Below are 15,804 nucleotides of genomic sequence, written 5' to 3' on the forward strand. Positions count from 1 at the left end.
TAATTTGGTGACAACAAATGCAAAGAATGTATAGAATTTAAACTAGAAAACATTGGCAGCATTGAGGTTAAATGCTGCTCCCATACAGAGGCCTAGAGGGAACAAAAATGCTGAGAACAGTGGCAGTGACACTGTGGCACTGTAGAATTTGCATTTTATCCTCCATCTGTTCAAAACAATGCATCACCTGACAGCTACAAAAAACTGAGACTTTGTTTTAAACTGTAAGCTTTTGTCTCTTTGAACCTTTATAGCTGTTGTTCCCAACCTTTTTCTTTAGGCCCCCCCCCTAACTTGTATCTAAGAAAAGCTAACCCCCAATCCAGGACCCGCCTGGAACAATTTGAAATGTTGTCATTGACAAGATCCAAACATGATAGACCTACATCAGGGGTGTCCAAACTATGGCTTGGGGGCCAAATGCGGCCCATGGACCACTTTTAAATGGCCCACCGCAAATTTTGAGCATAAAATGAAATTAGAATATTAAGATTTTGCTTGACCGTATTGTACTTTTTTGTTTCAGTGCAAGGCAGTACTCCCATGCTTATTCTGTAAACAAACATTTTGACAATAATTTATTGATGTTTTAATTCCTTTATGACTACACTAAGATTACGCTGTAAATGGTAAACATACTGGCAAACAACGTAATAATGCTATCTTGATTTATAATGCCCTAATTAACTACCCCACTAAATAGTTGCACCACCAGTGCTCCAGATGCAAAGCCATTGGCTAGGGCCAACCAGATCCTCCTGAAATCTGAATGGCTTTCCCAAAACCCTTAAATTGATTGTCTATTGACCTTGTCAACCACTAACTAGCCACGTGAGCACACTCAATCACTAAGAATATCTTAGACATTAGACTGGTTTATAACTTTAATATCCTCAAGGTGCGGTGTATGAAAGTGACCCTACCATTCAATATACGGCCCCTTAGTGGAAAAAGTTTGGACACCCCTGTCACAGACTTTCATCATGGTGGTGGTGTAGGGAGAAGCATACTCTTCTACTGTAAATATACTGGTATGTTAACATCACTGAGGTGAAATTCTGGCTGAGACTTTTCTTAATTTAAGGATTTAAACAGTGTCCCAGTGCTGTATAAAGCATTCTCAACCAGGGCAAAATTCTCACTGGGGGTGTAGGACCCTATGTGCTCTGAGGTTGTCAAAATTAGATGCACATATATTAAAAAAATAAATGTACATCAAGATTATAAACATAATGCATAAAGGCCAACCTAAAAGATTTCCAAAAAAAAATGAAGAGAATCTGTTAATTTTTTTGCAAAAATATTTTCAGGGGAAAGAAAATCATATTTTTAAAATTACAAAGTTGTCTGTTGACATGGAAACAAACTCAGAATTCCAGAGTTTAAAGAGTCAGAAATTCACAAGAAAACTTGCAATTACTGAGATTATAAAGTCTTACATATTGAAAATAAAAAGTCAAGTTTTAAAAATCCCACATTTACAACAGTGTCCAACCAAAAACTTACAAGAAACGAAACTAAAAATACTGATTGGATTTTTTACTTTTTGTCTTTATAATCCCAAAAATCTCCATGTTTTAGTTTTCTTATATTTACAACTTTCAAAGTCAAAAATGTTTTCTCCCTCAGAATTGTATCTTTATTTTTAACTTGAGTCTTTCAAGCATTTTTCTTAAAAGCTGCCACTTCCTCTTTATTATTATTATTATTATTATTATTTTGAAGAGTGGCCCTAATACACCATCATAATAATGGATAGTTTATTTATGGTCTATTGACAAGAACAAGTGCATGTAGGCCAGGGGTGTCCAAACTTCTTCTGCTGTGGGCCACATACAAAAATATATATAAGGATGTTGGGGCCACTTTTATATTCACAAGGTGAGGTATATGAAAGTTTGTAAAATCAATATAATGTAGGTTAAGATTTGCTCAGGACCACATTGTCAAGAAATACCTGATTTACAGCTGTATTTATTAGCTGTTATTAATAAGAACTTACTGCTGTTATTTATGTTTGGCAATGTGGCTTCCTATGTCGATTAGGAAAGCCTTAGAGCATAGCAGTTGTCAATGACAACAGAATGACATTGATTAAGTCAGAAGCAGAATGAAGGAGGAGCTGGGGTGGAGGAGGGTTGCAAGAGCCGCTTACAGAGAGCGTGGCAGAGCGTGGCCAGGCAAGAGCAGCTCAAATAAGGCAGTATGAGAGTGATTAGCCAATGGCAGTCAGCTGATCTCAATTATGGCAGCAATTAAGGCTTGAACTAACACCATCGCTTGAATGACTGACAGGCAAATACACAATAATTTCCAGATTTTGGGGGAGGCCAGTCAGGTTTCAGGGGGCCCTGTTTGGCCCTAGCTGCCCTTGGCTCTGCCCCTGGAATATTATTAGTACCATATTTTGCTGTAGAAACCCACCAGGGAGTGAAAAAACAAGATATTGTTGTCATTTTAGTTGCCAATATGTTTGATTGCTTGAAATCTTAGTGGGTTTTTTTGGTCATGGATTAACAGTGGGGTATGATCACCAGCTGTACAAGAGTCTAGCACTGTCTCTTCTGTTTTCTTTACATTTATAATGAGATAGTTAGTATCACACCACTGAACAAAAGACTGTACCTTGTTAAAATACGGTAGTGGGTTTGTGTCTTTGTACAGGAGGCTGAGGACATAGTTCCTTTACTCATGGAGGGAAAAAACAAACAGTCATACACCTTTTCCTTTTTCTCAATTTTATAATCCAGATTCAAAATGATCATTTTTAACTCATGACTAAATTATCTCACAAGAATTCAGGTGGCTGACTTTGTTCCAGGATCAAAAACATTGATATAAGGTTTTTTTCTGAGATGTCAGCGGAGGGTTTAAATGGGGAATTTACTTCTAAAACCAGAGCCCCTGATAAGTTGGTGGTCTCTATTGAACTCTATTTCTGTTCCCCCAGCTTCTATGACTGGACCCACTTGGCTGACACAAAGAAAGGTACAACCAAATCCTCCAAAGCTGAAACCTCACTGATTGTTTCAATAAATCTGTACTAGTTGTTTTAGCCAAATATGGGAAATGAAGTAAAAGATCAAGCAGTCAAACATAGTATCTGAAGCCCTTCCTCTAGTTTCATATTCTCTCAACATCAAATTGTAAATATTGTCTCAGCTGTGACTGTGGGTTCTGCTTTGGTTGTTTTAGCTCATATTCTCCAACTCACGATGTCAAATCTGTGTTTGCAGTCGCTTGAACAAAGAAGTGAGTGGATTCTCAGGCTAACTTACATCTATTGTTGTGGAAACAGAGCACTGTAATGCACAGCAAAGCTCCCCTGGCTATCTGCTGCACAATCTCCTCCCAGCTCCTCCGCCGGCTCTTTTCATCTCGTGTCTCTGGTGCATCAACCCTCAGAGCTGTGATGAACAGTATTTAAAATAGATCTGAAAGACAGTTCTATGAATAAAAAACATGCTGCAAACAAAAAAGAAAAGGGGAACTAAAGTTGAGGCAAACCCTTATATAGCCTTCAGCAACATCAGGATATTTTTGTGTAATACTGTCATTATTTTGATAGAGTGATCATTTATATGATTCACAATGATCGTTTTAACACCACTCTCATCACTTTCTTTTCTGCACCTTCAATTAAATCATGATAATCACCATATTATTATTATCATCTCAAAGACTTCACAATCAGTGTTTTCAGTCTCACACTCACCAGGAGTTGTAAAATTCTAAATCATCATAACTAGTGTTAATAATATTAACAGCTTATCCCATCAGTATCTCCACTACCATCACAAATAATGATTACCATCATTACATCAACATGGTAATCACAGACTCACACTTATCTAACTCAGTGTTTTTTCAATGTTTTCGCTCAAGACGCGCCAAAGATGAAGCCTACAGGCTCATGTCTGCAGTTGCTGTTTTTTGTACTAGCAGTGCTCATTTTCAAAATAAAACCAAAGTAGTCCAGCATATTTAGGCTTAGAGTGCAGATATGTCCTTAGCATGAACTCTTTTTGCACTCACAGCCCTCTCAGTTCAAATAAAGTTAAAGTTTTTGGTACAGCTCTGTGTAGACAATGTCCCTCCTCCCTCACTGACCAATCAGAATCAAGATGGGGCTGGACTAGGAATAGGCAGTAATACAGTAATACCTTATACTAGGGTACTAATTATTATCACTAGGGTACCGTGGTATGGTCCTCAAGTCAAACTGATAATGTCTTTATCATATTTGTCATCCAAAATTTCATCGTATAATCATAACATCATTGCCACTAAATTTACTGTCATACTTCCATCACAGATTTCTTCATTGATGTCCTCATCATGTCATCTTCAGCAGCAGCAGTAGTATCATCTTATCAGCATCTTTACCTCCTCATCATTATCACTGTTACATCATGATGGGCATTTTACTCATTGTCAGTGTCATTGTCATCATCATCACTATCACTCTAATAATCAAACTTATCTTGTCATCCTTCCATCATTAACATCTTGTCACCACCATCACCATTTTCATCATTATCTTGTCAATACCTTCATCGCCACGATCACTGCCATCATCATCTTCATCAGCGGCAGTCTTTCATTGTCATAATCATCATCGCTGTTACTCTAACAGAAATCAGCAATGCCGTTACTGAAATAAAAGTCTTATTGCCTTGATCATCATTATCATAACCATTTTAGACATAGTAGGTTCTTCATAATCATCATTGTTGTCATTATGAATGTCATCACCATCTTCCTCACCATCGTTGTCAAAATTTTCATATCGTCATCACCATCATCATAATCAGCATCATCCTTCCATGTACCTGTCTTGTATTCCACTTGTCATCGGCAGTCTCAGGATGTTTAAGGGGCAGAGGTGAAAATAATGAAACAGTAGCTGGTGTTTGCAGTGGGGCAATGGCACAAAGAAGAGTTGCCATGCTTATGGTGAATAGGTAGAAATCCTGGTTAATGTTAAATGCTACACTAAATGGACAAAATCTTTGCCCACACCTGTTAATAACTGAATTCAGGTATATAAAATCAAGCACCTAGCCATGCATTCTTTGTTTGCAAACATTTGTGATACAAATTGGGTCATTCTGAAGAGCTCATTGGTATGTTCATAGGATGCCACCTTTGCGATAAGAAAGTTTGTGAAATTTCACCCCTGCTGAATATTCCGCTGAAGAGACATTATTGTAAAATGGAAGCATTTAGGAACAGCAGCAACTCAGCCTGCTCCGACTCCAACAGCTAAGGCACATGGTGTGTAAAAGTCGCCACAGCTCTGCTGATTCCATAGCTGAAAAGTTCTGAACTTTCACTGGCATTAATGTGAGAACAAAAACTTAATAGAATTGGTTTCCATGGCCGAGCAGCTGCATGAAAGCGTCACATCACCAAATCCAATGCCAAGCGTCAGATGGAGTGGTGCAAAGCACGCCGACGCTGGAATTTGGATCAGTGGAAATGTGTTCCATACAGTGACAAATCATGGCTCTTTATATGGCAGTCAGATGTCCGAGTCTGGGTTTGACAGATGCCAAGAGAACGTCGCTTGTTTTGTGCCGACTGAGGTTTGGTGGAGGAGGGATAATGGTATGGGGCTGTTTTTTATTGTTTGTACTGGACCCCTTATCTCCAGTGATAAAGCGTCAGAATACTAAGAAATTTTGGACAATGCTATGTTTCCAACAGTGTTGCAAGAGTTTGGGTAAGGGCCTTTTATATTCCAACATGACTGCCCCAGTGCACAAAGTAAGGACAGCAAAGACATGGTTAGATGAGTTTGGTGTGGAAGAACTTGACTGGCACACACAGAGCCCTGACCTCAACCCCACCAAGCACCTTTGGGATGAACTGGAATGGAGATTGCAAGCCAGGCCTTCTCATCCAACATCAGTGCCTGACTTCATAAATGCTCTACAGAACGAATGGACACAAATCCACACAGAAACAATCTTGTAGAAAGCCTCCCAAGAACCTCTGCTACATGTTACTTAATGCTGAGCTCATGTTGGATTAATGTTGGGTTTATCTTGATAAACTATATAGTAGAGAGTGCCGTCTAAACCTTTCCCTCTTTGTAAAGAGTATAATCTTTGATTATGATTAGGCGCTATACTAATAAAGACAGATTGATTACTCATCATCTTCCCCATTATCACACTCAAGTCATTATAACCATCATAATTAGGCCATTACCATCACTTTTCACTACAGTTATTAACACCATCATCATTTTCATCATTAAGGGTAAAGACAATGCTAAATGAATGCATTTAAAAGAAAACTAAAGAATCTTACTGCAATAGCTTTTATGTTTCACTCTGTCTTTGAATCATTGTTTAACCTCTCTCTTTCCCCAGTGGTAATGAACCGTATGTCTTTACTAACGCCTCCACAAATTTAAACCACATTCCCATAAACCTGACGCTGTTAGAAAGATGCTTTCATTGATTCTCTCTGTCCACTGGTTGTCAATAACCTGTTCTCTAAAAGCCTTGGCTCTGTTTGAGTTTAGAGACATGTTCGATAAACTACAGTGTCATCACAAACTGGGATGCTTTAAGTATTGTCACAGAATTTGACGTTTCTCAGACTGGTGTGTTCAATTATTCAAGGCAGTCCAGTTATAAAAGTAGGCATTTCTACCTTTGAGATGGTATAATGAGCACATGGCAGGCTTTATTCGGTTAATATTTACCACTACATCTCAAGGAAGAGAATAATTCTGTATCATCACAACGGGTTGAGTCAATAATGAAGTCTGTGTGCGTCTGCTTGTGTGCACTCACAGGGGAGGAGTCCTTAATGATCTTTGTGGACAAGCGGAAGCTAAGTCGGACATCAGAAGTGGGTGAATCCAATGGCACAGCTGTGACTCTGGAAGCTCTGCACCAGCTGGCTGCCTCCTACTTTATCGACAGGGAGAGCACCCTGCACAAGCTGCACCACATCCAGATCGCTTCCACTGCCATCAAGGTAAATGCTTGCTGCTGTCTGAGCTTTTGTCACAACATAATACCTATATATCAGATACTCACTATTCCCCAAAGCATTTGATAATTCCCGTAGTTGCAGCTGTTTCACAAGGGCATTGTTGAAATTGGATTTTGTTTCAGTGGATGAGCATAATTATTGTATTTTCAGAATATGGAAAATGGTCTTGATTAGCCCGCTCCCTACTGAATTAATGAAATCATGACCAGTATGGACCATTTGAATGAAAACCTTGTGATCAGCAGACCTCGTTTCAGTCAGAGCTGTTGTTGTTTTGAGCCAATCAATGCATGACTTTTGGTCTTTGTAGATTAAAACTCAATTTAATTCAGTATATTGCCTTTGTAACTTATTTTTTAGAAGCAAGACAAAAACATGATTATTGCCATAAATACTACATTAGCTTAAGAAGATCAACAATCTGAACAACTGCACTCTCTTCCTGATTACATCCTGCATTCACCACTTTCCCTCTGCTTTTAATTCCTGCTGACAAACTTCTTAAAACCATGATATGCCACCATGTATACCTACTTTGTGACAAACTGATCTTTCACCCTGTCAAAATGGGCTTCAAAGTGATTTTCCATGAGCACATTAGGCATGGTGGGTCCCTGCAACAGGATTTTGCCATGACTATCCTCGATACTCCATCCAAGCATCATCTTCTTTACACTTTCAGCCAAGAAGAAAAAAAAATCTAGACCTTTTTCCTTGGACTTCGCCAAGAAGAACTAACACATTTCTTGGACATGCAGCTGCCGACCTATGACCCTACTTGGACAACCTCCAACACCCTCAAGATGTTACCTGCTATTGAGAGTGATAACAGAGACTTGATTCTTGACTTGGACTTTCCCAAAAATACTTGCAATAATTTGGATTTGCAGCTGCCCATGTAAACATGAGACTTAGATTTGACTTATGGCTGCTGGCAAAATTTAAGACTTGGCTGAAACCTTGCAAGAAACAACTGAGACTTTCTGGGACTTGCAGCTGCCCTTATAGAGCAGATACTTGACTTGGACTTGGCCAGAATGAATTGAGAGTTTTCTTTGACTTGCAGGTACCTATATAGAACTGAGACTTGACTAGAACTTGCCCCGATAACTTGAGACTTCCATGAGTTTGCTGCTGCTAACAAAGGCATGAGATTTGACTTGAACTTGGCCAAAAAAGGCTTGAGACTTGATGTAGACTTGCATTTAAGGACTTGTGCCAATCTCTTGTTGAGTGGTATGTCATTTTGATCTTTTGTGGATTGTTTTCAGTAAAGCCAAATAAGACTTTTTTTAAATACAAACTACCTGCCAATATGTTTTTTTCCTGTCCTCGGTAAATCACAGCAGGTGGCAAAGCGTATGTTAGTGCTGTTATGTTTTTAGATAATTATGGCACTTGCGCTCCTCCTGGGCATCAGTGTTGGAACAAAACAAGACACTCTACACCGGTCAGTACTTGCCAAGTACCTTCCACTTCCTACCAATTACTGAAGGCACTTTACGACCCATCAATAGGTCCTTGGTGGGCTGCTCTGGCCTGCTTTAAATGCAGAATATCATTATGCTGTAGATTATTAAAGCATATTTTACAGGGCATGAAGCAAATTCAGACCTTGGTTGATGACATTAGACTCATTCGGAGCCTGGACTTTCTGTGGGGACGGATTCACTCTAGCTTCTTCTTCTGCTGGTTTTAATTAATTAACTCTCCTTAGTGAATGCGCCATTTAAGACCTAATCTAATGTGTCCGATTCTTAGCTTCCTCAGGAGTTGCAGACTTCCAAACATATTTTACAGTGCTTTAAGGGAAGTTAAGCAGAGGAAAAGCCTTTAATGAGAAAACCCTTTTTATTACTTGATGAAACTTGTAGGAACAAATGTGTCCCCACAGCAGTTGTTTGCAAACTTTTTAACAGGAACTTTTTTTTCCATTTGTTTCTATAATGAATGCTTGGATAAAAGGGTGCTATCAAGTGCCCCTTCTTTCTATTGTCAAAAAAGCACATTTCCAAGGAGTTAAAGAATTTCTCTCATCCAATCAGTGAATAATAAAAGAGTGTTAATTTTTTAAACACGATAAGTGCATTTTTATGTTTTCTTTAAAAATTTATCAACATCCTGCACTGTGTCTGTTTGTTTATCCCCTTAGTTGCTTGAAGCTCTCAATGAATTTGTTGGCTACACACAGTTCATAAAAATATGTCTCAAGCATACTGGGAACCAGCACTAAATTTGACAGAATTTGGTGCTACTAACTCTTCCAAATTAAACAGAAAAATATGCCGCTGGACCATGTCCTTTGGAAATGCATATACATGCATTTTATTGCCAACTTTCCACAGGCTGGCCTGGTTTGTTTGTGCTGTCTGAAAGACTCTTATGCATCTGATGCCATGCTACTGCTTGACTGAGATGGAGAAATATCTTGGTTGGGGAGAAAAATAACTTTGCTAATGTTATGGGGCATTCCCCGTCATGGTCACTACTCAGTAAAGGGAATGGAATGACTGCCCTTGTGGTGAAAAGAAACCACTTTCACCATTGGTATTAAATGGAAAGCAAACAGTGCTCACCAGGGTCAAAGACCAACGCTTTGGTGACCCATTCATCCAGCCTGTGCTTCTCTCTGTGGACTGCTTCCTCCATTGTTCTCCACAGACAGAGCCATTATTCACAAGGCCTCACTTAAACATAAACATATTGTTTTGGGGCATCTCTACCCTGCACATTATACATTCTGGTGTAGTACATTTAGCTTTCTTTATCTTAGAAATTCATGCAAAGAAACCTGCATTGTTCATTCTGATTGTGGCTGCTTCAGTTCAGTGCAGGTATTTTTGTCTTTGCTTGTGTTAAGGACTGAGATGCATGAGCATTTTTCATAGCTCTGTTTACCCTGACAAATCTGTCTTAGGCTTGTTCACAAAGATTTATGACTGCTTGACTCAAGTAAAACTATGGTACCAGACATTGCATTATTTTTACTATAGGAAGCAAGTGTTTGGCATTTTGATGTTATAATTTCATGTTGCAAATTCAAGTATATGATTTATTTCTTGAACACAAATGGCAAATGTTTTAAAAAAAATCTGACAGTATGTTTGGATTATCAACATGCAACTTATGGATTTGCACAATTCTATTAAAAATAAATATATCTGGGGAACCAAATCTGACATTGCAGTGTTAATTGGTCACTTACAAAGCTTTTACTGGACCCAAATTGAAAGTGAAGCCAAACATCTCATTAAAGGTGACTCATTATACCCCTTTTTTGCTTTTAACAGTTGTGGTTTAAATGAAATGTCTGTCCCAAGCTTTGGGGAGATTTCGACCCTGTATTAACAGCCTTTCTCAGAGCAGACACTTGTGGTGAATGTCTCTTTAAATGCAAATGAGCCCCTTTTATTCCCTCAACATAATTACAGCTGCAGCTTCCATGCTAACTCATCAGCATGCCCCAGGGAATAGCATGGCTTGCCAGAGGCAACACAGTGGTACAGCAGTATTTGTTAAATCTGAGTAAAACCAACCTGACAATGTGAATGAAACAAGTTTGTATTCTGTCACTAACATTGTAGCTTAAACTTAAACATACACAATGGAAAATTCTGCCACCAAACAGAAAACAGTATCATAAGATGCTAAATAAGACATATTTTTCGGTTCTATTCACCACTGTAAAGCCATTTCTTAGTTTTTCAATGGCTACAATAAACATTCTGTGTTTGTCGTAGCAGTCACTATGACAAGACACCTACTATTTAAACTTAAAATAAGGAATTTTTCCAGCTTTGACAACTGTTGGAAGTATTTTAGCTATTGTAAGTACTCAACAAATGAATAAGTTGTTTTTTTTTATTATTATTATAGACATTTCAGTGTTAAAATTCTATATATTGTACCATTAATGGAACCCTGCAAAGCAGATAGATTGGTCTGATTCCATGTCTGTCATTAGTCAAATCCATCTTGCAAAACTCCAGTCTGAAACCTTTGTGCCAGGTCTGAAAACGGATCTGGGCAGTGCCATTTGTGGAGAACTGGGCAGTTGCTACAGGCATGGTCTAGTTGTACCAGCAATGGCTGCTGGCGGTGTAGCTAAAAGCTGAGATGTACTGTTGCTATACTATAGCAGCAGTTTTATCAGAATTGGACCATATTTTTTTCATTAATGCTTTTTGTGATAGGAAGATGTTACTGCTCTTCTCCTGACCGCCCTCGGCATGAGTATGCTATAGTTATGAGCAGAGTTTAGTTGTACCATGTGCCGGTATATACCATGGCTTCTGTGGGTGTTGCGATTACCTCAGATATAAATAGTGGTTTTATCAGAACTGGTCTATGTTTCTTAATTGAAGAGCAAAGAGACACACTGAAAGTTTCTCTTGACAGAAATGTTTCTGCACTTCTCTTGGCTGGCCTCGGCATGGGTTTCATCCACCAACTACCCCCACTGTTCATAGACTATGGCAGTGCCAGCCTGTTGAGCTCTGGTTACAACATGTGCTGTGGATGTTTACCACCTTATTTTGTCTTGTTGCTCTGAGTGGCCCGTATTGAATGTGACAGACAGAATGTTCGTCCAACCACTTGACTTGAATTTTTAGAAAAGTTCTGCCCTTCCCAAACACTTGTATAGGAGATTTCCCAGATGAATGTGAAATGTATCCGCAATGCAACATGAAACAGTCTATCTAGTGTTTCAGGTATTTTAAAGTACTTGCATTTCCCTCAAAAGTACTTTGTCATGGATAGATAGTATGAACATTCTTTCATGAGAAGCTTGGCAGCCAGTTCTGCACTGCAGTGCTTGAAGATGATGAAATCAGGAGTAAAATATATATATTTTTAAAGTGTGTATGAGATGTTTCCTCTAAAAATACAGTCCAGCTACTTCAGTATCTGGTGCTCTGAGGCTGGAGTGCAATGTAGCAACACATATTGGAGCCAACAGCAGAGCAGCTTCTACATGTAGCTCACCTGGTTGACATTACTCTAGCAGCTGCTACACTTGAAAGAAAAGCAGGGTAAGCTTGAACGCCCTAGCTGGAGATACCATGTTCCCATCTTAGGGGTGGGAATATAATGACTTGGGTGTCACAAGTAAAGAAGATTGTTTAAGTACAGTCGGATTTCCAGATACCCAAACAAATGTGCAAAATGCTGGAAAAAGTAGTTTTAAAACGTGCCCCCTTGAGTAAAGGATAAGCTCCAAAACACTGAAATTAAAATCTTTACTTTACTGGTTGATAAAAATATACATCCCCCTTGCTTACTAAGCAGCAAGCACTCTCATCCTTCTTTGGTGTGCATTTGCATTAAACATGTACACACGCTCGATGAGCAAACAGGAGTTGGACCAAGTGAGTAGATGAAGCGAGCAGTATTGTTTACTTCCCTCCCCGTGTCTCTCCTTTCATGTGTGCGCTCTGAAGTCTTTTATACAGAACAGCATGCAATGCATATGAAGATATGCTTATGATGTAAACATCACCTTGCATCTTTTACTGCTTAATACCTTCGGGGTGTGTTCATTCATCACTCTGTCAGTTCTTATCAAGAAGAAAGAATTGAATTGGCTGAGTTTGCCCTTCGCACCGCACACTGAATTGTGTATGTGCTCTGAAGTATGTGCAGCCTCACGTGGCTTTAATGTGTTTTCCCTTGCTCGAGGTAAACAACAGATTAATGTCACGCAATGTAGGTAAGATCAGTACCTGCAAAAACACAAAAAAAAATAGGAGTCACTGTCAGCTTATGCAGTCTGTTTGTCATGTGCCGTGTGCTGTGATCAGCTGCCTGCCTCTGCTGCTGGAGTTTGGTGACAGGATGCACCACACACAAACACATCTGACCCAGCTTATATTGCTTCACTCTCGCTGTTATGAGTACTTGGTTTGGACTTGATGTGGGACAGACTGGTGTGAAAATACTTGCGGTTCCTGAAATATTTATCTATCACTTCCGCACTATGTAGAGGGAGTAAGATGGAATGGAAACAGAAGAAGAAGAAATGGATGCTGTGATGTAAATAAAACAATCTTTGAAATTGAAATCTGTCTTGACCATGATTTGGTTTTGGTTCTTGATGAAATCTGAGCAGCAACAGGTTGATGGACTTTGCAGGATAGCTGAATAAATCTTATTCTATGTTTGTGGTAAAATAGAAGAATTACTTAGACATTGTGATGTGCACAAAAAGCCTATTATTCATAACAAACACTTGGGATTTTAGTTCCCAGCATTAACGCTTCAAAGACATCAACCTCATCAGTCTCATCTCATATGAAGTGAAATATTTCATGACTCTTTTTAGTTTTAGTTGACAATTACAGCTTACAGCTCATGAAAATCAAAATCTTCCATCTCAACATAGTCGAATATCACAAAACGGAGCTCTTCTCGCACAAATTACTGCATCTGCTGTGACATGGCATTGAGCCAATCAGTCTGTGACACTGCTGGGGTGTTATGATGCCCAGGTTCCTCAGATAGCAGCATTCATCTCACCTGTTTTGTTGAGTCTGGTGTCTCTCATGTTTCTCTTGACGTTTCCCCCAGAGATTCTCTATAGGGTTCAGGTCAGACCAATTGGCTTGCCAATCAAAAACACTAATCCCAAGGTCAGCAAACCAGTCTCTGGTAGTTTTAGCTTCCCTGTGGACAGGTGCCAAGCCCTGCTAGAAAAGGAAATCAGAATCTACATAAAGCTTCTCAGTACACTTGTAGTCCATTTCCTGGACCCGTCTGTGCGGTGGTTCTTCATAAACTGACTCCAGTCTCAGTCCTCTCCTAGTGATCCTTGTTAATCAATCCTCTGAAGGCTGAGGTCATCCCTGTTGCTTGTGCTCCTTTTCATACTACAAGATTTCTTTCCAGTCAACTTTCCATGAATATACTTTGATGGCACTTTGAGAATAGCCTGCCCTTTCAGCAGTGACCTTCTGTGACCTCCTCTCCTTGTTGAGGGTGTCAATGATTGTCTTCTTGGACAGTTATCAAGTCAAAAGTCTGCCCCATGATTCTGGTTGTGTGAAGAACAGGAGTGAGAGAATGAAGGCTCAGGAAACCGTTGCAAATTGGACTTTTCCACAATATTCTAATATTTAGAGATTTTCGATTTAGATTTTCGATTTTTAGATTTAGATTTTCATGAGCTGTAAGCTGAAATCATCAACATTAAAACAGAACAAGTCTTGAAATGTATCACTTTGTGTGAGATGAATGTAGAATATATGGAAACAGGAAAAAAAAAGGTTACTAGATATTCTAATTTTTTGAGATGCACATGTATTTGTCTAGTTTTAGACACAAGTATTTTTTATAGCTATTTTAAGCCGCAAGTATGAGAAAAGTCAACATGAATAACATCCTAGCATGTTCTAAAATAGTATTCTTTTAATGTTACCTTCTGTACAAACACTGTAAATCACTTTGTATCAGCTATGTTGAGTGTGAAGTGCTACATAAATGAAGTTGATTTTGTTTGATTTGATGGTGTCCCTGTGCTGTAAAAGCATGCATTAGTTTGGAGAAATAAAAAATAAAAAGCCTGGTCCCTTGGCTCCACATAGTGTTCAATAGCAGCTACCAGTGTCTAACTTTTTTACCCTCCAGGCCTCTGCACCAGTCATTTGACTGTAAGCTATGACTGTGGGAGGCTAAATTTACTTATACTTTCTTAAAGCAAGGTGTACTTACAATTTTGAAAATACATTCTGTTTCAAGACACTTGACAAGTACATATAGCATGCATCAGTATTTTGTATGCACTTGATCATAAATAGGTTGTTTATCTGGACTTCCCAGGTAAATGTGACTAATTTAAGTGTAATAAGTCACTTTTGACATCAAATCAGACAAAAACATAACCTTGCAAAACAGATAGATATGCCCGTTTCCTTGTTTCTCACTGGCGAATTCATCTTGCTCCCGTCTGAACAGCTCGGGCCCGGTTACAAGGACCAATCAGAGATGAGGGGCACTACTTTCAGGCGCGGCGGAGTCATGACATAATCAAGCAGCAACAAGAGGTCGGCGTAATTATGTCGGAAGAGTTTAGCGTGGATGCTGCTAAAGTGCCAATTTTATCAAAACTTGATGACATTTCTTCGTTAAAAGAAGAACAAAGAACAGCAGTGAGTTGTTTTCTTTTCAAAAATGAAAATTGTAGTTGGCATGGTTCACGTTATTCCTCGGTAGCTGCATATGCGCACCTTGGCCGCGGCTATGTCATGTGTTTTGTTGCTCTGATATGCCTGTAAAGATGTGACAGACAGAACGTTCATCCAATCACACTGAGTTTTTTTCAACTCCTTTGCCCTTTCCCAAACGCTTAGTATTGAAGGATTTCCAGATGGATGTGTGAAACACATCCATCTGACATGTCAGGTTAACAAAAACACTTTTCTGGATTGGATTTTTTGCAGTGTAGTACCTTCTTATGTAACATCCCCCTGCTGTGAGTGTGATGAAACATAGTTACAGCTGTTTCTGCTATCTGTGGCTGGAGCATCATTGTGGATGGGAACACATCAGCATGGTACTGTCTCTCACTTTATACTGTGTTGAAGTAAATGCCTCATCTTATTGGATATACCCCCTTTCTTAAACGAAACATCTTTATTGCACAAGTTGTCCTTTGTTGTGTCTTTTTTGTGCATTTCTAAAATAGCTTAACCTAAGTTTCTATCACTTGCTGTGATCAACCATGGTATGCAAGCTCAAATCGTCAGCAACAGCCAAAACAACACACTCTTTATTTAGAGAAGCATGCACCAAATC

At 39.0% G+C, this 15,804-nt stretch overlaps 1 protein-coding gene across 1 annotated transcript in view; it reads left to right on the forward strand.

Moving 5' to 3' along the window:
- Positions 1-15,804, forward strand: part of LOC121512509 (BMP/retinoic acid-inducible neural-specific protein 3-like) — a 133,793-nt gene that overhangs the window by 43,567 nt on the left and 74,422 nt on the right. The window contains exon 4 of the mRNA XM_041791810.1: positions 6,812-6,996. Within this exon, the coding sequence (XP_041647744.1) occupies positions 6,812-6,996 (185 nt within the window). The remainder of the gene's footprint in view (positions 1-6,811; positions 6,997-15,804) is intronic.

The sequence above is a fragment of the Cheilinus undulatus genome, linkage group 7 (assembly GCF_018320785.1).
Source record: "Cheilinus undulatus linkage group 7, ASM1832078v1, whole genome shotgun sequence".
Classification (NCBI taxonomy): domain Eukaryota; kingdom Metazoa; phylum Chordata; class Actinopteri; order Labriformes; family Labridae; genus Cheilinus; species Cheilinus undulatus.